Source organism: Choloepus didactylus, chromosome 11, assembly GCF_015220235.1.
Source record: "Choloepus didactylus isolate mChoDid1 chromosome 11, mChoDid1.pri, whole genome shotgun sequence".
Taxonomy (NCBI): Eukaryota; Metazoa; Chordata; class Mammalia; order Pilosa; family Megalonychidae; genus Choloepus; species Choloepus didactylus.
The window spans coordinates 70,806,060-70,827,523 of NC_051317.1; the positions used below are offsets into that span (position 1 = coordinate 70,806,060).

Sequence of the window (21,464 nt, forward strand, 5' to 3'; positions counted from 1 at the left end):
GGTCATCAGGGTTGGCCTCATTGAGACGGTGACATTTGAGTAAAGAAGGTAATGAGATCATGTTCGTAACTGAGGGGAGGACGTTTCAGCAAAAGGGAGCAGCAAAAGTAAAAGTCCTGAGGCAGGAGCCTGTCTCACCTGCACCTTTGAAAAACAGCAAGACTAGTGGAGTGGACAGAGTGAGCAGGGAGCAGAGTGTAAGAGATCTGTAGGACCAATTAAGCCATTGTAATGACGGGCTTTCGCTTAGGGTGGGATGGACAGACTTTGGAGAGTTTTAGATGATGAGGGATATGAGAACATCAGTGTGTCTGTGGTTCTAAGAGTAGCTGAAGGGTGACAAAGACCAAAGAAGGGGACCAGTTAGGAGGTTAATGCAGCAATAAAGGTGAAGAATTATTATGGTTAGGACTAGATTATAGAGGTGCAGGTTGTGAGAAGTGGTTGGATTTTGAACATATCTTAAAAGTACCAAAGACAGCATGTGAGGTGAAGAGAAAGGGATGAGTCAAGGAAATGTCCTGCACCTTGATCCTGAGAAACTGGAGGCACAGAGTTGCCATTAACAGAAATGGGGAGTACGGAGAGGAGCAGGTTTTGGGGGGATGCCAGGGGCTTGAGTTTGGACATATTCAGTTTAAGATGCTTTGGAAACAGCTCAGAGGAGTTGTCAAGTAAGGCATGTGGATGTACGTGTGGAAATAAGAGAGGGGTCATTATTCTGCTTACAGCCATAATGCTGAGCCTTCTCGAAAAGGACCCTGCTCCATATCCTCCATTTTAAAGTGGAAAGGGAAATTTTTAAACTGCAACATGAGTAATAAGTTTTAGAAAATTTTTCATCAGAAACATCATTCTAGTTTAGTCACTTAAAGGGTTAAGCTTCACTTATCAGGATCTCTCATTCCCTAACAAAAACTAAAGGGTGAGATATTACTGCCATTACTTGGCCATTTTTAGCTTAGCATTATGAAAATCCCTCCAATTAAATCTCCAAAATGTACTTATTATTTGCCAAATTTGAATTCTATTTAAGAAAAAATAAAGCAATACCCACCCCACAGTAGTCCCCAGCATGCTCCTCTATGATAAGGTCTGTTTTCACTCTGGGTGGACATGAGAGCTTCCCTCTTCGGTCCACGGGTTTTGGCAGACAGTAGGAGCTCTTTACAGGGTACATTTATAGACATAACTCTGATCAACCAGACTCTTTGCAACACTCTTGATTACCTACATATAGCAGAAAAGACAGTAAATTTTGTAGTGTATCTGTAAATGATTTTCAAAACCCTCAGTCTTGAGACATGAATAGCAGTTTATACATTATAAATGTAAATTTAGCTATAGTTCCTAGCTTCAGAATCCATATCTCTCTTCATCAACCCTTGGTGGTTGTGTTTTTGGGGTCCCAATAAGCAGAATGTAACAGATTTTCCTAGTCTGTCAGTAGAAACAAAGCAAAACACTATTTCAAACTTTGCACATGCCAGTTAAGTAAAAGACGGAAAACACTGAATCATCATCATTTGGAGGAGCAATATAATGCCTTCCTTCTTATGTCTGAAGAAATGATCATGTGGTGAGGAAGAGAACAAAGCTAAGGAGCATTTTCTAAGTGTTCAGAAGGATTGTACTCTTGGCAACACAGAAATGAATGAAACAAGACCCTTACCCTAACATTATACAAGTTTGGGAGAGAAGAGATTACTCTACCCTTACTTCCAAAATAGCCACATGTTTAATTACTGTAGACTTTTCTGACTCTCTGCTTCTTTAGTATTGAATTAAAATCAAAATTCCAAAGCATAAATGCTGTCATAGCAAAAAGACTTGGAAAACATAACAGATCTTCCAGAAAAGTTATAGATCCAATTTTTAGACTTGAAAAGGAATTTTTAAGTCAAAAACAGGCAATCCTTAAGAAAAAAAAGATGGTACTCTGTTATAAAATGAGCATTGTAATAACAGGAATATTTGGAAGAATTTGGAAAATAAACAATAAAAACATATAAGGTAATTTGGTCTCTTTGGAAGAATGCAGTTTATTGATATCAAGTGGTATTCCTCTGCATGCTAATTCTTTATTGAATGCACAGTGCAACCAGATCCACCCATTGGTCTCAACTGGACTTTATTGAACATCAGTTTAACGGGGATTTATGCGGATATCCAAGTGAGATGGGAACCACCAGCCAATGCGGATGTTCAGAAGGGATGGATAGTCCTGGAGTATGAACTTCAATACAAAGAAGTAAATGAGACCCAATGGAAAACGGTAAGCAGTCACTTCACCTCACATCTAAATCCTTTGGCTTTTATTCTATTTCAACAATCTGTCTCTCTCATTTATAATTATATTTCCTTTCACTAAATGCCACATGTCCATGCTATCGTCTCCATAATCTCTTATTTGAGAATAACTGATCTAATCGATAAAATATCTTGGAATTCTGTAAGACCAGATGCTTACATGGAGCTTACATGGAAACTGGTAGAAGGAAAGGAAAACTGTTTCCTCTGTTATCCCTGGTATCCAGTTTAACTTTAGAGCCAAATTGGTGGCTCTGGCCCCTTAGCTGTCTTTGGGGTTGTGGCTAAACATGGGGATGGGGTTATGATCAAGATTGGCAGCATGCTATGGCCAAATATTCTCCCATGATTTTAGTCGCTGCTACTCACAAGACCCTCATTAATGTTAGCCCTTAAGTAACTCGGAAAGGGGAACAGAGGGAGGACATCTGTCACTTAGAGGTTACAGATAGATGTTTTGTTCCATACCTCAGAAGAGAATCAAGCTAAGAGGTTCTTATGTAGACAAGTAGCTAGCATGGTATTGGTTGACTTCTGAACCCCTTGCAAAAGTTCTCCTTGCCAAGTATATGGGAACTTGGTACTTAGATAAATTCCACATGGCACACAACAAGAAGAAAAACAAGCTTATCATGCTGCTCCCAATATAACTAATTCTAAATCAGTTTAACCACAGCCATAGCCCTGGCCAAGCCAAGCAGTTTCTGGCCAGTCATCAGGTTGTGCCAAGTGGCCTAATACAGCCTCACTCCCAGAATTTGAGACACCAGGGCCTTCTCATTCAGTGAAACAGTGGAAAAGGAGCCAATTTTGTCATTAGAAGAAAGTTAAGTTTAGGGCAGCTTTGAACAATTTCAATGCTGGGCTTTGAGATTCTGTTTTCTGAATCATTTTAATTTAGATATCTTTTCTGTCAGTTGGCATGAAAGAGCCTGGTTGAATGCTAAATCAAACAAGACTTTCTAAATGAAAACTACAGAGTGAATCACTCAATCAAACATTTATTCAGCAACCATGTATTAAAATAACTGCTGTACACCAGACATTCTTCTAGGTCCCCACGGCCAGCAGTTCTCCAAGTGTGATCTGTGGACCCCCAAGAATCCCCAGGACCCTTTCAGGGGTCCACGAGATCAAAACTAATTTCATAACATTATTTCCCTTTTTCACTGTATTGACATTTTCACATGCACCAAATGTGGAACAAGAGCAATAGTGGGTAGAACTTCTGAAGCCTTAGCATGAATCAAGCCAGTGGCACAGAACTATGAATAGTCGCTCTATTCTTCACCATGTGCTTGCAGTAAAGGAAAAAAAAAAACCCAGTTTCACATCAAAATGTCCTTTATTAAGCTGCAAAAAATTATATTTTTATTAAATCTATAATGTTGAATACAGAGCTTTTTAATATTCTGTGTGACACATGGGAAGCATGCATAAAGAACTTTATGGCATATGGAGGCTCTGATGGTTGTAATGAGGAAAAGCACTTATACAATTGAGGTGCAAGCAGAACTAGTGCTTTTTGCCTGAAACACCATTTTTAAGTGAAAGAATAACTAATAGTGATAGATGGTGATTCAGATTTTCCTTGGCAGATATTTAGCAAAATTTCTCAAAAAAGAATGAACTGAGCTTGCCACATTAAGAAAAACAACTGACAGTATTTGTTGTCAATGAAAAAAATTTGAGCTTTCAATGGAAAATTATAATTTTGGAAAACTTGTATCTGTAACCATAAGCCTGACAACTTCCCAATTTTTGAAGATTTTTCTGATGAGATTGATGGTGGTATTAATGAAAGAAATTTTTATATTGTATAATAAAATGTGTGAACATTTAGAAAATCTGCATAACTCAGTAAACAAATATTTTCCAAATGACTAATAGGTGATGTTCTAAAATAATGCATGGGGAGAAGAGCCATTCAAAGTTCAAGGTGAACTGGTGAATTTTAATATAACAGAGTACAAAAAGTTCATTGATAGGGTTTCAGATTCCACCTTTATTACTAATCTTGAAGAAACTACCACTTGTTGAATTTTGGTGTAGTATTAAAGAAAAATACCCACAGTTACCTGAAAAAGCTATTAAAATATTCCTCCCTTTTCTCACTATACACCTGTGTGAAACCAGATTTTATTCATTTACTTCAAAAAACAACATATCCTAACAATAACACATCCTAACAGAAAATGCAGAAGCAAATAGAAAAGTACAGCCATCTTCTATTAAGCCAGACAATAAAGACAATTTGCAAAAATGTAAAATAATGCCACTCTTCTCACTATATTTACATTTTTTTGAAAAATATAGTATTTTTCTTAAAAAATAGGTATTTGTGTTAATATAAAATCAATTTATTATTGTTTTTAAGTTAATATTTGTAAGTGGTTAAAAAGGGAAATTTTATGTTGTATATACATTACCAGAATAAATATTTTAAATTAAATATTTTTAAATTTCTCAGTTTCAATTTCTAATGTGGTAAATAGTGATAGATATACCCCCAAATAAACCAAAGTCTTTAGGACTCTCAAATTGTTTAAGAGTATAAAGAGGTCCTGAAGCAGAAACGTGTGATAAGCACTGCCTTGGGAAAAAACAAAGATGTAAAAAGAATGTTAGCATTCATAAATTTTATGATCATAATATCAACCCTGAGAATCCATGGCATGTAGTTATTTCTCACCTGGCTGAGGCACAGATATGAAAGTCACGCCCTGAGACTGGCGTGTGGGAGCGTGTGACTCAGTTAATCGACTGTTCAGGGCCACAGCCCAGCACGGCTCACTGCACTTTCACCACACCCTTAGGAAATCCCGTTAGGTAGTCCAAAGGGGTGAAGTTATATATTGGTGTTATTATAAGTTTGGTAATTAGCAAGGGTCTGGAGACAGAGTAGTCGTGAATATGAAGAAGAAACTACCTCTTAGAAATTACCTCATAGAAGGAATTACCTCTTCCTTGAAGAAGCTCATAATATAATTGGTCATGAGCACAAGCATCATAATAAAAAGGAAGGGGCGTTCATAAGTAGAGGGAAAATCAGCCTTGTGTTTGTTGCTTGTTTCAAGAATTCAGGTTAATATTTGACAATACTGAATTTGGTATTACTATGCCTGTTTTTTTAATAAATGCATTTTGAATATAAAAGTTATATTAATGACCATGTGATGGCTTTCAACTATTTACCTACTCAACCAAGTTAAGAATTCACAGTTTTTAAAGACTTAATGGGTGGCATGGAATTATTCACAATGTATGGGCCATCTTTTGAGCACCCACTGTGTACTGGTATTGTGCTGGACTTTGGAAGTACAAAGAAATTAAGGCATTCTTCTGCCCTCAGGGAATTTGCAGTGTGATATAAAGATGTGTGTAATTAAATTTGAGTCCTGAGATATAAGAATATAAGATGGCAAGGTAGAGTGGAGATAGGTGCTGGGAGAGACTTCTTAGAATGTCAGCAATGCTTCAGTAAGAATTGCATGAGGAATAGACATTCCAACACAAGCAGGTGCAGGGTTCAGTGTAGGCAGCAGGAGCAAAATTGTGAGCAAATTTGAGTTTGGTGTGGTGTTCTGTAAGGTTGAGAGAAGATGAGCAATGGAAACAGGATGGAGCTATCACTGGGGGACCATTTCTGGTTTAGTTGTTAATGAAATCTGTAATAAAATAATAGTGGTGACAATAATAGAAAGAGAAATTGGGATTTCAAGAATGGAAGCATAGGGTTTTTTTAAGTATTTAAGTATTTTAAGAAAAATAATAAAATAGGTTTCATAGTCTTACTATATATTCTATATAGTAAGAGTCTCCTATAAAAGATGCCAGGCCATTCTGTGTACACATGGGAAAAAAGAGATACAGTACTTTGTGAGGAAAAACTAACTGAGGTGAAAGGAAGGTTTGTTTTAAAAGCTGAAGCCTCAGCTTCTGACTTAGTAAAACATATTGTGAGAATTTTATTTATGTGAAAAACCCATACTGTTGAAAAAGTGAGTGTTCCAAGTTTTCTATAAACTGGAACAAGGTGTTCTACCCCAAAACGTATGAAAAGCACATATTGAATAACTGCCTTGAGTATTTGATGTGGAGGGAAGCAGCATCATTAGTTGGGGCTGCCTCTCTTCAAAGTCTAATCTTCGTAACCTGTCCTTCCCCCAGGGAGATAAAGCAATATCCTGGTTTTAAGGGTCATGAGACCCTAATGTTCATTGCCAAAGGATTCCTGTGACTTTCCTTGCAGATTTTTAATAGCAGTCTGTTTTGAGGTAGCTTTAAGCCTTCTAGAACAAGCAGATTAGGTATATCGTTGCTTCCAGTAAAATTATTTGAAAGTTCAATTAAGACCAACTATGATTTTTTCTAAGACCCTTTCCAATTCTATAATTATATGAATGACTTCCCAGAATTTCTACAGAACACAATATATAACTTGCTTATAGTTATAATTTGTTTTGGTGGGGAAAATGTTTTATCTGTTCTGTGACTTCCTCGATACAAAATGTAGTATCCCAAATGGTAGGCAACATAGCTATAGTCTGCTTTATAGTTCAGCCATTCTCCATAGTAATTCTGTTATATTTTAATCTTAGAATATCTGACAGCCTAATACAAGATATAGCTTCATTTCTTTAAGCATGTCTATCATGTCTTTTGAGGACTATTATCTATTTAACAGCATGATTCTTTCCAAAATTATTTGCTTTAATCTTCCGTTAAACAGCACATTCACCTAGTTCATTTTAAAAGATTACCTATTTTACAGAAATGCATTTTGAATACAAATGGGGAAACACCTTGTACAGTTTATTGCATTGAGCTGTTAACTCTCTAACCAAAGGGCTTTTCTATTTTGTTTTCCAAGATGGACCCTGTAATGTCAACATCAGTTCCAGTATACTCATTGAGACTGGATAAAGAATATGAAGTACGTCTGAGATCCAGACAAAGGAATTCTGAAAAATATGGGGACTTCAGTGACATGCTCTACATAACACTCCCTCAAATGAGCCCATTTTCATGTGAAGAAGGTAAAAAAAAAAAAAAGAAAGAAAGATTAAAATGGTAGCCAACATGGCTTTTGTCAATATATTGTTGATACATCCATACACTGTAATGGTGCTGTCCAGATCAAGATACATTTGCTTCAAATGGCAGGGTCAGAGACCTTGCACTCACTATCTGTGACAGGTATTTTCCATTGCAAAAGAAGGAGGATTTAGTTTCCAAGTTTTTCCAGGACTTTTCCTGAAGTACCTGTGAAGTTAAGAGAAGTGAAGATGCACAGAATATTAACAGTGGTTATCTTTGGATAGTGGAATTTCAGATGATTCATTTCTTTGTATGTTCCTATATTCTTAAACTTTTCTATGAGCTTTATTTGCATTTATAATCAGAAAAAATAATGTTTTTCTAATGTGTAGGAAAGAAATTCTCTATCTGTATCAATAGTTGTATAGGTGGCATGTAATAGATGACCTCATATTGAGTCAGCAGAGGTAGTGACAAGTGCTTTTGGTTCTAGAAAAAGTTTAGTTGTGACTTTTACTTGGAGGATGGTTTAATAAGTAGTATGTTAATTCTGCTCAAGAGTGACATGGAACATTAAAGATCCTATAATTGAAAACTGCAAAGATGTTTAAGGTTTTTCAAAAATGAGACATAAGAATTCAGAATAAAAGAATTAAAACTTTTATATACAGAAATAAAGATGGCTGCTTATTATCGACCACTAATAATAAAGCATTTTCACTTCAAAATGGGGATGCCTATAGCCATTACCATTAAAAACAAAAGATTTACAGGGTCATATGAGGAGTTGCGGTTTCTTAATGAAACAATCACAAGCTATAGAGAAATTAAAAGTATGTTTCTGCATTTTATGTACAGGTAAAATCTTATGATACTACATAGCTCTGAAATGAGAATTTCTACAGCACCATTTTTTCTAAAACTTAGTAGACTTCTTATTTCAAATGATATTTGACATAATTCAATGCTGGTTTTAAAAAGTACCATTTCCACATGCCTTTAAAGCTTATTGTGATTGGCATTTAATTCACTTAACATACATATTTTTAAGTGGCTTTTCTTTCTGTTAAAAAAATGAAACTCTAGCTTTATGTTATATTCCTGAATATATCATTTACATCAAATTGTAGATACCACAAGATGTAAAATGGTATTATCTCACCCACTAATTCTTTATAATATCCATAATGCCTCCATGTGGGATTTTAATAATTGTTATTAAATAAGAGAAGAATATTATTGCATAAAAGCCTACTTTTAATGAATCATTAAGATAATTCCACCTATCTTTTTAATTAAAAAGCAGCTAGCCTCTGTCACCATGGTAAGAATACTGGAAACCAGCCACAAGATAGCTTAAGGAATGGAATCGAAGTTTCAGGAACATACTCCCTCAAGTCTGATACAAAAGTATACTTAAATATGAAGATAAGAGCCAGTAGTTATTATCTTCTGTCAAAAGACTCGTTTTTTTAAACTGTAATATATATGCTTTGCATGTCTAAGAAGTGTTAGTCATGATTCATACATAAAAACTCGGCCTCCTTATTTTTGATAGACCCTTAATCTGATGAATAAAGAAAAATCAACACACACACACACACAGGAAGCTAGAGGACATGATTTGGGTAAAGTATCATGGAGTTGAGGCCTTTAATGACATCCTGGACACATAAGATATTTAAAGCAGGTTTTTGTGGGGGTTTTTTTGTTTTGTTTTGTTTTGTTTTTGGCTGTTTTTTTAATGGATTGTGTTTAAATTGTATGCTGTTTCTTTAATTTTTTTATGTGAAAGTATTTGAGGAAGCAGACAGAGGTGTTCTTGGAACAAAAAATCCTCCTATATAATTATATTCTGTTTCAGTAGCTATCAAGTGAAATCACTTTACTAGACAAATATATACTAGGAAATATTTTTATGTGAAAACAGAAAGAGAAATGTAAACTTAGTTTCAACTCTTCATAACTCTATGAGTGAGATATTATTCTTGTGTTTCAGATTTCCCATTTCCATGGTTCTTAATTATTATCTTTGGAATATTTGGGCTAACAGCGATGTTATTTGTACTCATATTTTCTAAACAGCAAAGGTGGGTATGAAATAGTCTTCTTTGATAACATTTTTCCAGTTATACTTCTAGATTTCTATGTTTTTCCATTTGATTATTTGATATTTTCTTTTGCTAATTATGAGTGAAAATTTTAATAAAATCCAATAAAACTTCATCTCTAGTTATACATCTACTATTTATATAAAACTCAATTTGTTGTGTTCATCATAGAGAATTCATGTTTAGACTTGATCAGTGATGTTGAATAGAGCATTAAGAGCTCAGACTAGTGGCTCTGAATACCTTTTGATATGCATTCCTTAACAAAACTGTCTAAGAGCTGCAACTTCACTTCAAATCCTGAACAAGTTGATTTATTCATTCCAGAATACGTGGCATCACCGAGTCTTTGGCTGAGTCTGATGCAGTCCCAATGTACAGGCAACTTTTAAGTGGCAAGCTAAAGGAATTACCTATGTAATTCAATCTAATAAAGCCTTTTCAGGCTTCAAATAAGGGCAATTTCAATAAAATTTGGGTTTTATTCAAATTATTTGGATATTTATGATTCTGTATTTCACCTGCATTGTAAACACATCTGTTTCGGTTTGCTAAAGCTGCTAGAATGCAATATACCAGAAATGGGTTGGCTTTTACAATGGGGCTTATTAGCTTACAAATTTACAATAAAGTCACAAAAATGTCCCAATCAAGGCATCAACAGGACAATACCTTCTCTGAAGAAAGGCCACTGGCATCCAGGGTTCCTCTGTCAGATAGTGAAGCACATGGCTGGTGTCTGCTGGTCCTTCATTCCCAGGTTACATTGCTTTCAGCTCCTGGCTTCAGTGACTCTCTCAACTCCTCTGGGGGCTTTTCTCTAAGCTTCTCTGGGTGTTTCTCTCTGAGCTCTCTGGACTTTTTATGTCTTTTATCCTCTTGTAAATGATTCCACTAAAGGATTAAAACCCCCCTTGAATTGGGTGGGTCACATCCCAATTGAGCTAATCAAAAGGTCCCACCCACAATAGGTCTGCACCCAGGAATGGATTAAAAGAACATGGCCTTTTCTGTAGTACATAACAGCTTCAAATTAGCACAAATGCAAAATTATTTTTGAGGTAGAAGAGACTCCTTTCTGCAGTCTCTCAGAGTCAAGAAACTTGAGTTCCAGTTATTATTCTGCCACTGTTGTTTGATCTTGTTTGTGTCCCTCAACCTCCCTGAGTGTCTGTATTCTTATGGGTAGTATTTTAGTTTCCTAGGCTGTTGAATGCAGATACCATAAAATAGGTTGGCTTGACAATGGAAATTCATTAGCTTATAGTTTTGAGGCTGAGAAAAAATGTCCAAATCAAGGCATCATCGAGGCAATGCTTTCTTCCTAAAGACTGGCTGCCAGTGATCCTTGGCTCCTCTGCCACATTGCAAGGCACATGGCAGTATCTGCTGGTCCTTCTCCTCTGTGTTTCATTGCTTTCAGCTTCTTGATCCTATAGCTTTTCTTTCCCACTCCCTGTATTCATTCCATTTAAAAAGGACTCCAATAATAGGATTAAATCCCATCCTGAATGAGATGGATCACACCTTAACCGATGTAGCCTCAATGGAAGATCCTATTTACAATGGGTTTATAACCACAAAAATGGATTAGATTGAAGAACATGTTTTTCTGGGATACATACAGATTCAAACCACTACACTCTACCATCTGGACTCGAAAAAGGCATGTTCTTTCCATATGCAAAGTACATTCATTCCGTCACAATACCCCCAAAAAGCTTAAATCATTTCAGAAACAATGCTTAGTACAAATCCTCATCAAAATCTGTTATAGGTGAGGTCCAGGCTGGGGCTTCCTCTGTGAACCTGTGAAACCTAGAGAGCAAGTTATCTGCTTCCAGTACACAAAGAAGGGACAAGCATAGGATAAACAATCCCATTTCCATAGGGAGAAAATGGAAGGAAAACGGGTCATGGGTCCCAAACAATTCTGAAACCCTGCAGGGCATACATACTCCATTAGATTTCAAGGTCTGAGAATCATCTATGGAAAAATATTTTGTACTCTGGGCCTCATGGAGCAGCAGCCCTATCCCTTCCAAGTGCTTGCACAGCAGCCATGCTCTCCCTGAACACTGATGTGAAGATTCCACACTTGTCAAGCATTGGGGTGGCGGCCAGACACTCCACAATTCCCCAGGCACCTGAAAAAAAACTGGAGTGGTAGCACTCTTCCAGAACAATGGGGCAAAAGGCTGTCCTCTTGAAGCACCAGGGCATACTCACCTGTTTCCATACACATGGGTGGACCAGCTTTCTTGGCCCGAGAAGCTCTCTTTGGTCCAGACATCAGCTTCCATGGTCTTGTCCTTGAAGTGATTTCTTCCTTCAATTTGTCCCTTTTCTGTCCCTTTAAGTCCAGGCTTGCCATGGTTCCATTCATAGATATCTCACAAAAAGCTTTATCTGTTATGCTCATAGTACACAGAGGTCCAGTCCATCAGACAGTAAGACTTTCCACAGATCCTTCCTAGATAACTGGACCTCCAATCCTGACTTACACTGAAATGGCCAACTGGATCCATGCTCAATTAAACTCTCACATGGAACACTATTCTCTGGGTACTCACTTTCAGCAGTACTGTGTTGATATGCCTGCAGTTTGCCATAGTCCCCACCCCTCCCTACTGATATTGCAACTGGCGTGCTTCTTTCATTGGAATCACCTGCTTGGGACCTATAGGTTTCAGTGTCTGCCACCCGGGCATAATGTATACCACAGCTCCTGGAACGCTAACCGCTAACACATTCCCAAATGCATCATCCTCTTCTAAAAGGAGTGGCATACATAACAAAATCAAGCATTAGCCATTTGGGAAATTTGGCTTCCTCTACTTAGAGTCATTGGCATTTTTGATTTGTTTTTTGTTTGTTTGTTTGTTTTCCTTCATTAGAGAAGTTGTGGGGTTATAGAACAACCATGCATAATATACAGGATTCCTACATACCACTCTATTATTAACACCTTGCATTGGTTTGGAACATTTGTTACAATTGATGATAGTAGATTTTTGTAATTGTACTACTAACTATAATCCATGGTTTAACTTGGGGCTTACTGTTTATGTAGTGTAGTTCCATGGATTTTTTTTAAATTTGTATTCTGTTACCATATATACAATATAAGATTTCCCCCTTTTAATCACATTCAGATATATATTTGGGTGCTGTTAATTATGTTCACATAGTGGTGATGGTAGCACAACATTTTTGTATATTTTTGAACATATGAAATATTCATTTATAGATATAAAACCAAATAGCACAGCAACAAGACAGATGGCAAAGAGCCTAGGGTTTTGGAATCAGATACTTGAGTTTGAGTCCCAGCTGGGCCAAGTATTAGTGCGTGAATTGAACATGTTCCTTAAATCGCTAAATCTTTCCACATCTGTAAAATGAGGATAATACTACCTGTCTTCCTGGTGGTGTAAAGATCAAATGAATTGTTTAGTGCAGGGGTCGACAAATTTCTTCTGTAAAGGGCCAGATATTTTAGGCTCTGTAGGCCATACAGCCTCTGTCACAACTACTCAACTCTGCTACAATGGCATGAAAGCAGACAAGGATAATATGCAAACAAAATGAATGTAGCTGTGTTCCAGTAAAACTTTATTTACAAAAACAGGTGGTTAGCCAGATTTGGCCCACAGGCCATAATTTGCCCAACCTATGGTTTAGTGCAAAGCACATTTCACACTGTCTTGTTCATCAGAGGTATTCAAAAATGGTAGCAGTTTTTGTTAATAATTTATGTTATTTCTGTATTTATATTCATCAGTTACAATTTATTTTAATACTTGCCCCACTGAGAAGCATAGAGAAGGCTACTCAAAGCAACTTATAAAATGAAATTTGGCTTATTCCTCCGTGTTAATATTCAGAGAATGGGTTCCCTTATTGAAAAGACGAAACTGTCCCTTCACATTGAGTGAAGTATTAGCTGATTTCCAAAAATCAGGTTACTGTCCATTCCCAACAGTAATAGAACACTTGGGTTTTTTTTTTTTACATACAATAAAATGAGCTGTTTGGACTGAATCATGGCTGAGCTTTTTCCCAGAGCTACCAAGCTGATGATTTTAAGACATAAACTCCAGTTACACAATCAACAAAAAAGATAAATGATTTGCCCAAATATATTTGACAATTGTTCATTGTGTATTTTCTATATTCCAGGAATTGTTCAAAGTGCCAGGGCTATAATAAGGCACACGAGAGGCAGTATAAACATAGGAATAAACTATGGTCAAAAATATAAATTTAAATATTTGGAACAGAAAATTTAAATGCATCATGGAATTGTGTATATAAATTTATACTGATTAATTAGAGATAGTTCAAATTTAATCTGTCCTACCTGAAATGAACCATAAAGGATACCTTGATTAATGATATCATCTTAGATGATTTTATATTTAATGTGGACTATGAGGTGCTAAGTTATCCCAGCCCATCCTTTTTCAAGAATCCAAATAATTGTGGCTCCTTGTGGATTGGCTCTTTTCTTTTTTTTTCCTCTGCAAATTACTGATTAAATGTACATTAAAATTGCTTTCCTCATAACCAACATGGAAATTGGCTTTAAGATGGAATTAAATTTCTCACTACTGGACACTAAAGCTGGCTGTCAATTAAAGACATAAGATAAAAAGACTAGGAAAATTGTTTTATATAAATTGACTTCAGAGGAGGGGTTTTTTTGTTGTTTTTTGTTCTTTTTTTTTAATCTTATACAGTTTTTCCCTAGTATTTGCTGCTTAATATTTTCCTTTTCTTTCTCATATCCAACTTATGTAAATTACCAGAATATTTAGAATAAATTATGATACTGCCAATACTTTATCCCTATCCTTTGAAATAACAGAAATGAAACTTTAAGATACGTCAAACCAAAGTTTTACTTGTTTTCAAGGATTAAGATGCTGATTCTGCCCCCAGTTCCAGTTCCAAAGATTAAAGGAATTGATCCAGAACTTCTCAAGGTAATAAATAAATCTATATAAATCTAATTAAATGACACTTGAAGAACACTGTCTTATGTTGAGAGTTTTACAAGCCATATAACTTTTTTTGTGCCCCTCCTTCTGGAGAATAATTTTAAAAAATATTTCATCTCTTATTATGAAAATGTCTTATGTATTTCAGAGTTCTACATTCATGTATTTTTGTTGTTTTTATATGTCTGTCATTATTATTGCTCTTATTATAAACCGTAGTCTCGGAATGTTCTTTACCAAATCACTTAATCATTACAGGTTTCTTTTCATAGATTTTCATTTTCTTTCTGTTACCCAGGAAGGAAAATTAGAAGAGGTGAATACAATCTTATCTATTCATGATGACTATAAGCCAGGATTCCACAATGATGACTCATGGGTTGAATTCATTGAGCTAGATATTGATGACCCTGATGAAAAGACTGAAGGGTCAGATACAGGCAGACTTCTAAACAATGACCACCAGAAATCACTTACTATTCTAGGAGCAAAAGATGATGACTCTGGACGTACCAGCTGTTGTGAACCTGACATTCTGGACACTGATTTCAATGCCAGTGACATGTGTGATGGTACTTCAGAGGTTGCTCAGCCACAGTGGTTAAAACAGGAAGCAGATCTCTTGTGCCTTGACCAGAAGAATCAAAATAACTCACCTTCTAGCAATGCTAGCCCCACTACTCAGCAGCCCAGTGTTATCCTAGCAGAGGAAAGCAAACCAAGACCACTTCTTATTGGTGGAACTGAGTCAATTCATCAAGCTGCCCAGAATCAACTAAGCAATCCGAGTTCACTGGTAAACATCGACTTTTACACCCAGGTAAGCGACATTACGCCAGCAGGGAATGTGGTCCTTTCCCCAGGCCAAAAATGTAAGGCAGGGGTATCCCAGTGTGACATGCACCCAGAAGTGGTCTCAGTCTGCCCAGCAAACTTCACCATGGACAACACCTACTTCTGCGAGGCAAAAAAGTGCATTGCTGTGGCCCCTCACGTCGAGGTGGAATCTCATGTGAAGCCGAGCTTTAACCCGGACGTTTACATCACCACCGAAAGCCTTACCACTACTGCGGTGAGACCTGGGCCGACAGAAGGAGCTCCAAGTTCAGAGATGCCTGTCCCAGACTACACCTCCATCCATATAGTACAGTCTCCACAGGGCCTCGTCCTCAATGCGACTGCCCTGCCCTTGCCTGACAAAGAGTTCCTCACATCCTGTGGCTACGTGAGCACAGACCAACTGAACAAAATCCTGCCATAGTCTTTCTTTGATTCCCAAGAGCTACATATTTAATAGCAAAGAATTGATTGGGACATGAATGCTTAAACCAAAACAACGTTTAAACCCTTTTGGGGGGAAGGTAGGGATGGGTGTGGATTCTAAATGCCTTTTCCTGAAATGCTGAAACATGATTAAAAAAAGAAGAATGTTTAATCAGATAGCTGTTCATGTTGTGAATTGTAAATATTTTAAAGAATTGTCACAAAAACTGTTTAGTGACAGTGATTGTCTTATTATTGTGGGTGTTAATTTTGTGATACTAAGCATTGAATGGTTATGTTTTTAATGTATAGTAAATCATGCTTTTTGAAAAAGTGAAAAATCAGGTGTCTTTTGCAGTTCAGGAAAATCGAATGTAAATCATAGCACAGGCTAATTTTTTTTTAAATAATTGGGAACTAAAGCTATAGGTAAGAAGGCAAAAAATAGTTTGGATACGTAAAACATTTATTTTGACATAAAATTGATAAAGATATTTTTAATAATTTAGACTTCAAGCATGGCTATTTTATATTACTCTATACACTGTGTACTGTAGTTTATGATGACCCGTCTAAAGAATATAGTAACTACAGTCTAAAACTGGTTTAATGCTTTAGTCAATGCACCTAAAGGAAAACAAATAAACAAGTTAGTTTTTTATAAGGCCCTTTTTATACCTTCCAAGACTCCTTAAACAATTTTAAAATGATTGTAGTAACCTTTATTATTGGAATGTACGCATCCAAATTTTTAAACAAATATCTCATTAATTTAGAAAGCTAAAATGTTTACACAGGTCAACTAAACCCTGAACCAAAAATAAACAAACAAACAAAAAACCCTTTCTTCAACAAATTTTAGCTCATGCCAAGAGAGTTACATGTAAAGAGAAATAGAAATTAGAGCCAGTTTATATTTACCAGAATGCTTTAGTGCTGGCTGCACTTGCACACGGAGTGATTTTTTTAGTGCATGCGGATCATGAGGGGTAAGCCTATAACCTCTGCAGCTGTATCTCTTCAAACACAACTGGGTTTTACTTCATAGTTACCTAAGGAGGGAAGAAGGTACAAGAAGCATTTTGGATGTTGAAACAGGTTGAATGAAGTTAACCACAGAAGTTCAAGAAAAAAGTTTTTGTTTCACAGCCTATTGCCAGACTCATACTCATTACTCATGGTAACAAAGATCAGGAGAAATAAGGTTAAAACCCCACTGATAATTCAGACTCTACTTAAACCAATAGCAGAAATTCTTCTTCACCAAACTTTTTCCTAGAATTTATTTAAGTAATAAAAGAAATTTTACCATTTTTTTCATTTCCCTTTTGAGAGATTTGGCCTCACACTGTAGGTAGTCAGAAGAAAAAGAAAAAGAAATCATTTATAAATGATTTCTCAATCCCTTAATAACCAAAACATCATTCATAGGAACATTAATAGCTCTCCAAAAAGTTTATCAAAAAGAGAAGACTCTTATGTCACTGAAGAATGCTTCTCATTTTAAGTAATTTTTTAAAAAGCTAAAACTTTAAATAGTATTTGCCAATGAATTCAGACGTCTTTTGGAAGCAAGCTTAATGCCCGGTAATTTTTAATTAACCTCTCTCTTGCAAGAAGGACAATGAAGAGCTAGAATTGGATGTTTAAAGTTCAATGTGTAATTTTGTAATAGATGTTCAATATATTTCCTGCTACCTTGCTGCTATGGTTTTCTTTAAGAGCTACATAATTTAGTTTCATATAAAATGTCATCAAAGTAGAACTTAATTCAACTTAAAGTTCTGTGTTTGGAAGAACTATTTCACTATTTCACAATAGGCTGACAACATTTCTATAGCCAAAAATAGCTAAATACCTCAATCAGTCTCAGAATGTCATTTTGGTACTTTGCTGGCCACACAAGCCATTATTCACTAGTATGACTAGTTGTGTCCTGCAGTTTATATTTAACTTTCTTTACATCTGTGGATTTTTTTCTTCAAAGTTTAATAAATTTATTTTCTTGGATCTCTGATGGTGTGCTTTTATTGTCAAACACAAACATGAAAATCATCCTAAACCAGACTGTATACTGTGAGTTCTTATTGTAAGGGGAACTTCACATGCAACCAGTTTAAACACAGGGGCAATGGGTATGGGGATTTTTGTTGCAGTAGAGGCAAAGGAGGCAGCTCCCTATTCCTCTGTTTTGAGGAGACAAGAGCCCAGCTCAAAAGTATCCCACTGGCTTGCTTGGACTGTGCCCTCCTCGGGCTTCAGCTCCTCATGGGCATTGTCATCTTTTGGATGGGTTATTGAGTTTGCAAGATGTATGCCTGGTAGGGGTGGGGGACAGGGATAGTGGGGCTTGAGGCATCATCTCTAAGCTACATTGCCAGCTTGAGTGTGTGACCTGAAGAATAGCAGTTCTTTCTCTACTAGCTCCATGTCATCATGGGAAACAAATAGTAAGTCAGGCCCAGGAGGGAGGCCAGTTCAGTAGGTTGTATAGAAGCTCTGAGAGAGCAGTTCAGCTGTGAAGCATAGAGTCTACTACAGGAGACAGGCTCCAGTCAAGGCAGTTACTGAATCACAACTCTTGTGCAGCAACGAGTCCTAAGATGTGGGAATCTGGATGTGGAATCGATAAGTGTACTTAACAATTATTTATTGTTTCAGTAAGTCAGATGCAAACTGCCACAAGTTTTCTGTAACGTGAGAGGGTTTGCATTCAGAAAAAACTCTCCCCACCTACTGTCTTCTGCTCCTTGAGCAGCCATCACCTGAAAGGAAATGGAGTAAAGCTTCAGGGTTTCCTTGCTCCTTATTTGGAAATATGGTTTGGAGAAATTTTGTGTCTCTTCTTTGACTAGTATATTGGAACATAAATTGCTTTAACATCCCCCCCCCCAAAAAAAAAAAAAAGATTAACGTCACTATTTTAAACACCAGAGAGTTATTTCTTATATACAGTATACCAGTATACCCATCTGATATTATAGAGTGCTTCCTGGTATCAGGAATGAAGAAAAAAGAAGGCCTGTTTATTTCCATGGATAAAAGAGCACAATCCTTTCTATTTCAGAAGATTGAAGATGGATATACATGAGTTTCTGTATTTTAACCTTCTCAATGTTTCTACAAAGATGTGCTAGCTTGAATCTGATAAGCATAAACTATTCACTTATTTTTATACCAAAACACTAAAAGTTTTTCCTGTTCCCTTTTAGGGGAAGAAACGGAAGTAAAACTGGAAGTTCCTTAACTCCAAACTCTTTAGTTTGGAATCCAAGATCCCATGTAACTTGTCCCAATCTCTTTTGCTAGCTTAATATTTAAGAGCTGGGGGTAAAGGGTACAGCAGAATAAGAATTTGATCTTTGGTTGACTTTCACATTCTGTCCCCCTGGAAACCTGGCAAGGATAATTTGTCAATTATGTTACTTAAGCATCATTGCTCACAGTAAAAATGATCCTTAAATGGCAAATTATAGCTGTATGGAAAGAAACTATAAAATCCTGGAGAGATATCATATTTCTTGCTTCCCTGAGTGTGGTGACTACTGGAATTGAGCATTTTCTCTGTGGCAACAGTGATAGCTATGTCTATGGAGTTCTAGCAAGAGCCTTTGGCTCCGTGGGGCACAGAGCTTCTAATTCAGGGAAACTCCTCCATCTGCCCAATGTGAGTCTCCTTCCCTTACTCCTGAGCTGTCACTTGGAGGAGGGGGTGGGGATCAGAAAGAAAATAGCCCCTGGATAGCTGTATAGATGCCCTCACAGACTGCTGCCCAGACTTCTATAAGAACTACTCTAAAGCAGAAAGCCTGATGCCACCCTGCTCTACATCCTTCCCATCCTACAGCCTTCTGAATACACATCCACCTTACAAGTGTACTCTGTGGTTATCTGGTAAATCTGGATGTTTAGTTGCACCTCAGAAAATCCCCTTGCAGGTGTAACCAGAGACACTTGCCACTCTTTCAACAAAGTTCATGCTTTCCCATCCCGATGTCCTTGTTCCTGCTTCTTCCACCATTTGAAAAGCTCCCATTTACCAATCCCTCCAGGGCCCAGCTCAAATGTCTCCTTCATGAGGCCTCTCCTAATTCCCTCCAGCCTTAAGAGATAATTCCCTTCTCTGAACCACTTCTAAATGGTGTTTCTAACATTTGGTTGTTAGCTCACCTAACCACCTAGGTCAAGTTGACTAACCCGTGTCCTGAGACCTACCTGTACCCTAAAATGTTCTTAATTAAGCAGTTCTGTGGTCAGATGAATTTGGAATACATTTCATGCTAAGCCTCCTCTGGGAAAGTTATAGTGCATATTGACATTTTAAAGTCTCTACAGTTTAAAAAAAAAAAAAAAACCTTTAAATTTAACACTATATATTTTATTATTAAGGTAGTAACCAAATATTAAGGAAAAATTAATGTGATAATACCTTCCACATGGACATTGCCTTGCATTTTATTTTAGTAACTTTAGCCAAGTGTTTTCACATAAATTTTATTTTCTACTTACCAATGAGGTAGGTAAAAGAGGCATTCTATCCATATCTAGGTTGAAACAGAGAACTTGATTAGCTTGGCTAGGGCCACACAACTGCTAAGAACATCTGGTACTACAACTCATATCTCCTTGCAATAAATTCTTTCCTCATTTAAACTATATGGATTTGTTTGGACTAAAACTTGAAAAATTATGAATATCCTATAAATCAGTATAAATATGTGCAGAAAAGTATGTAATCCTAAATGAATTATTAATTTCGGAGGGCTACCAATTTATAAGTTGAATATTCGAAAATTATGAATCATTGAAAAGCAAAAGTCGGAATATAGGCATTATAATGTTATATGAGATTTTTGGTCTCTGTTCTGACTTAAACCAGAGGAATGAAGAAAATTCATATATCTTCGTTCTTTTCATTTCTAAGCAGAACAGTCTGTATCCTAATTCTTTGAAAATAATGCTGTTTCTTAAATTTCTACATTTAAAACAACAGGAATCGTATTATGAATTAGATTTTCTTTGTCCTGAGCCAGGGAAGGAAATGATTAAGGATGTTGCATTGCTCAATCGCAAGGAACTCCTTTCAGTGAGACAAGGGCAGTGTAGTACAGAGCATGATTTGCACAGCCTGTTGCTGGTCTGTTTAAAGACTTCTTATTTTCAAGAGGAAAAAGAAAGTCAGGGAGCAGGCCCTGCCAAGAGGGCATGTCAGCTCCCTGTTGACATTATCTTTTTAACTATTCAACCTGAACTATTCTTATCCATCCTTCAAGAATAGGCTCAAACCTGCAAGAATTACCTCCTCTGTAAAACTTACCCTAGCATCTATAGGCAGAAGCAGTGACTCCCTCCTCTGTGGCCTCACAGCTTCTCAATTTTTGAACCAATTACACATTATAATAACCTGGTGAGTGGAACACTAGGTAAGGTAGGCAAGGTTATAGAAACATTTCTTACAGGTAAAGTGGGCTCAAATGGAAATTTCCTGGAAGATTTCCTCTTGTAGTCTTTATTCTGGAGGCCTTGAAGTAATTACAGCTATTTAAGCTTCATGGGTCTCATGCGGAAGGCAAAAGATAATTCCTATTACACAGAAGTGGCTGTTTTCAGGAGGTTCATGCCTTCAGCCCAGCAGCCTAATGGTGCTTACCCCTCCAGCCAAGTCTGTGTAGCCAGACTCTCTAGGGTTCTCTGAAGCTGACATTAGTCTTATTGGTTCTCAGCAGCATTTCATTAA

At 36.7% G+C, this 21,464-nt stretch overlaps 1 protein-coding gene across 4 annotated transcripts in view; it reads left to right on the top strand.

Annotated features, from left to right (window-relative positions):
• The window catches only part of GHR (growth hormone receptor), a 304,400-nt gene extending 286,661 nt beyond the window's left edge, over positions 1-17,739 (top strand). For 2 of the 4 annotated variants that reach the window (XM_037799544.1, XM_037799543.1), the window contains exons 6-10: positions 2,097-2,275; positions 7,184-7,349; positions 9,350-9,440; positions 14,380-14,449; positions 14,763-17,739. In XM_037799544.1, the coding sequence (XP_037655472.1) occupies positions 2,097-2,275; positions 7,184-7,349; positions 9,350-9,440; positions 14,380-14,449; positions 14,763-15,725 (1,469 nt within the window). In that variant the 3' untranslated portion in view covers positions 15,726-17,739. Of the gene's footprint in view, positions 1-2,096; positions 2,276-7,183; positions 7,350-9,349; positions 9,441-9,788; positions 9,955-14,379; positions 14,450-14,762 lie in introns of those variants that run through there. The other 2 variants (XM_037799545.1, XM_037799546.1) reach the window with 2 other exon arrangements.
• Positions 17,740-21,464: the final 3,725 nt, after the last annotated feature.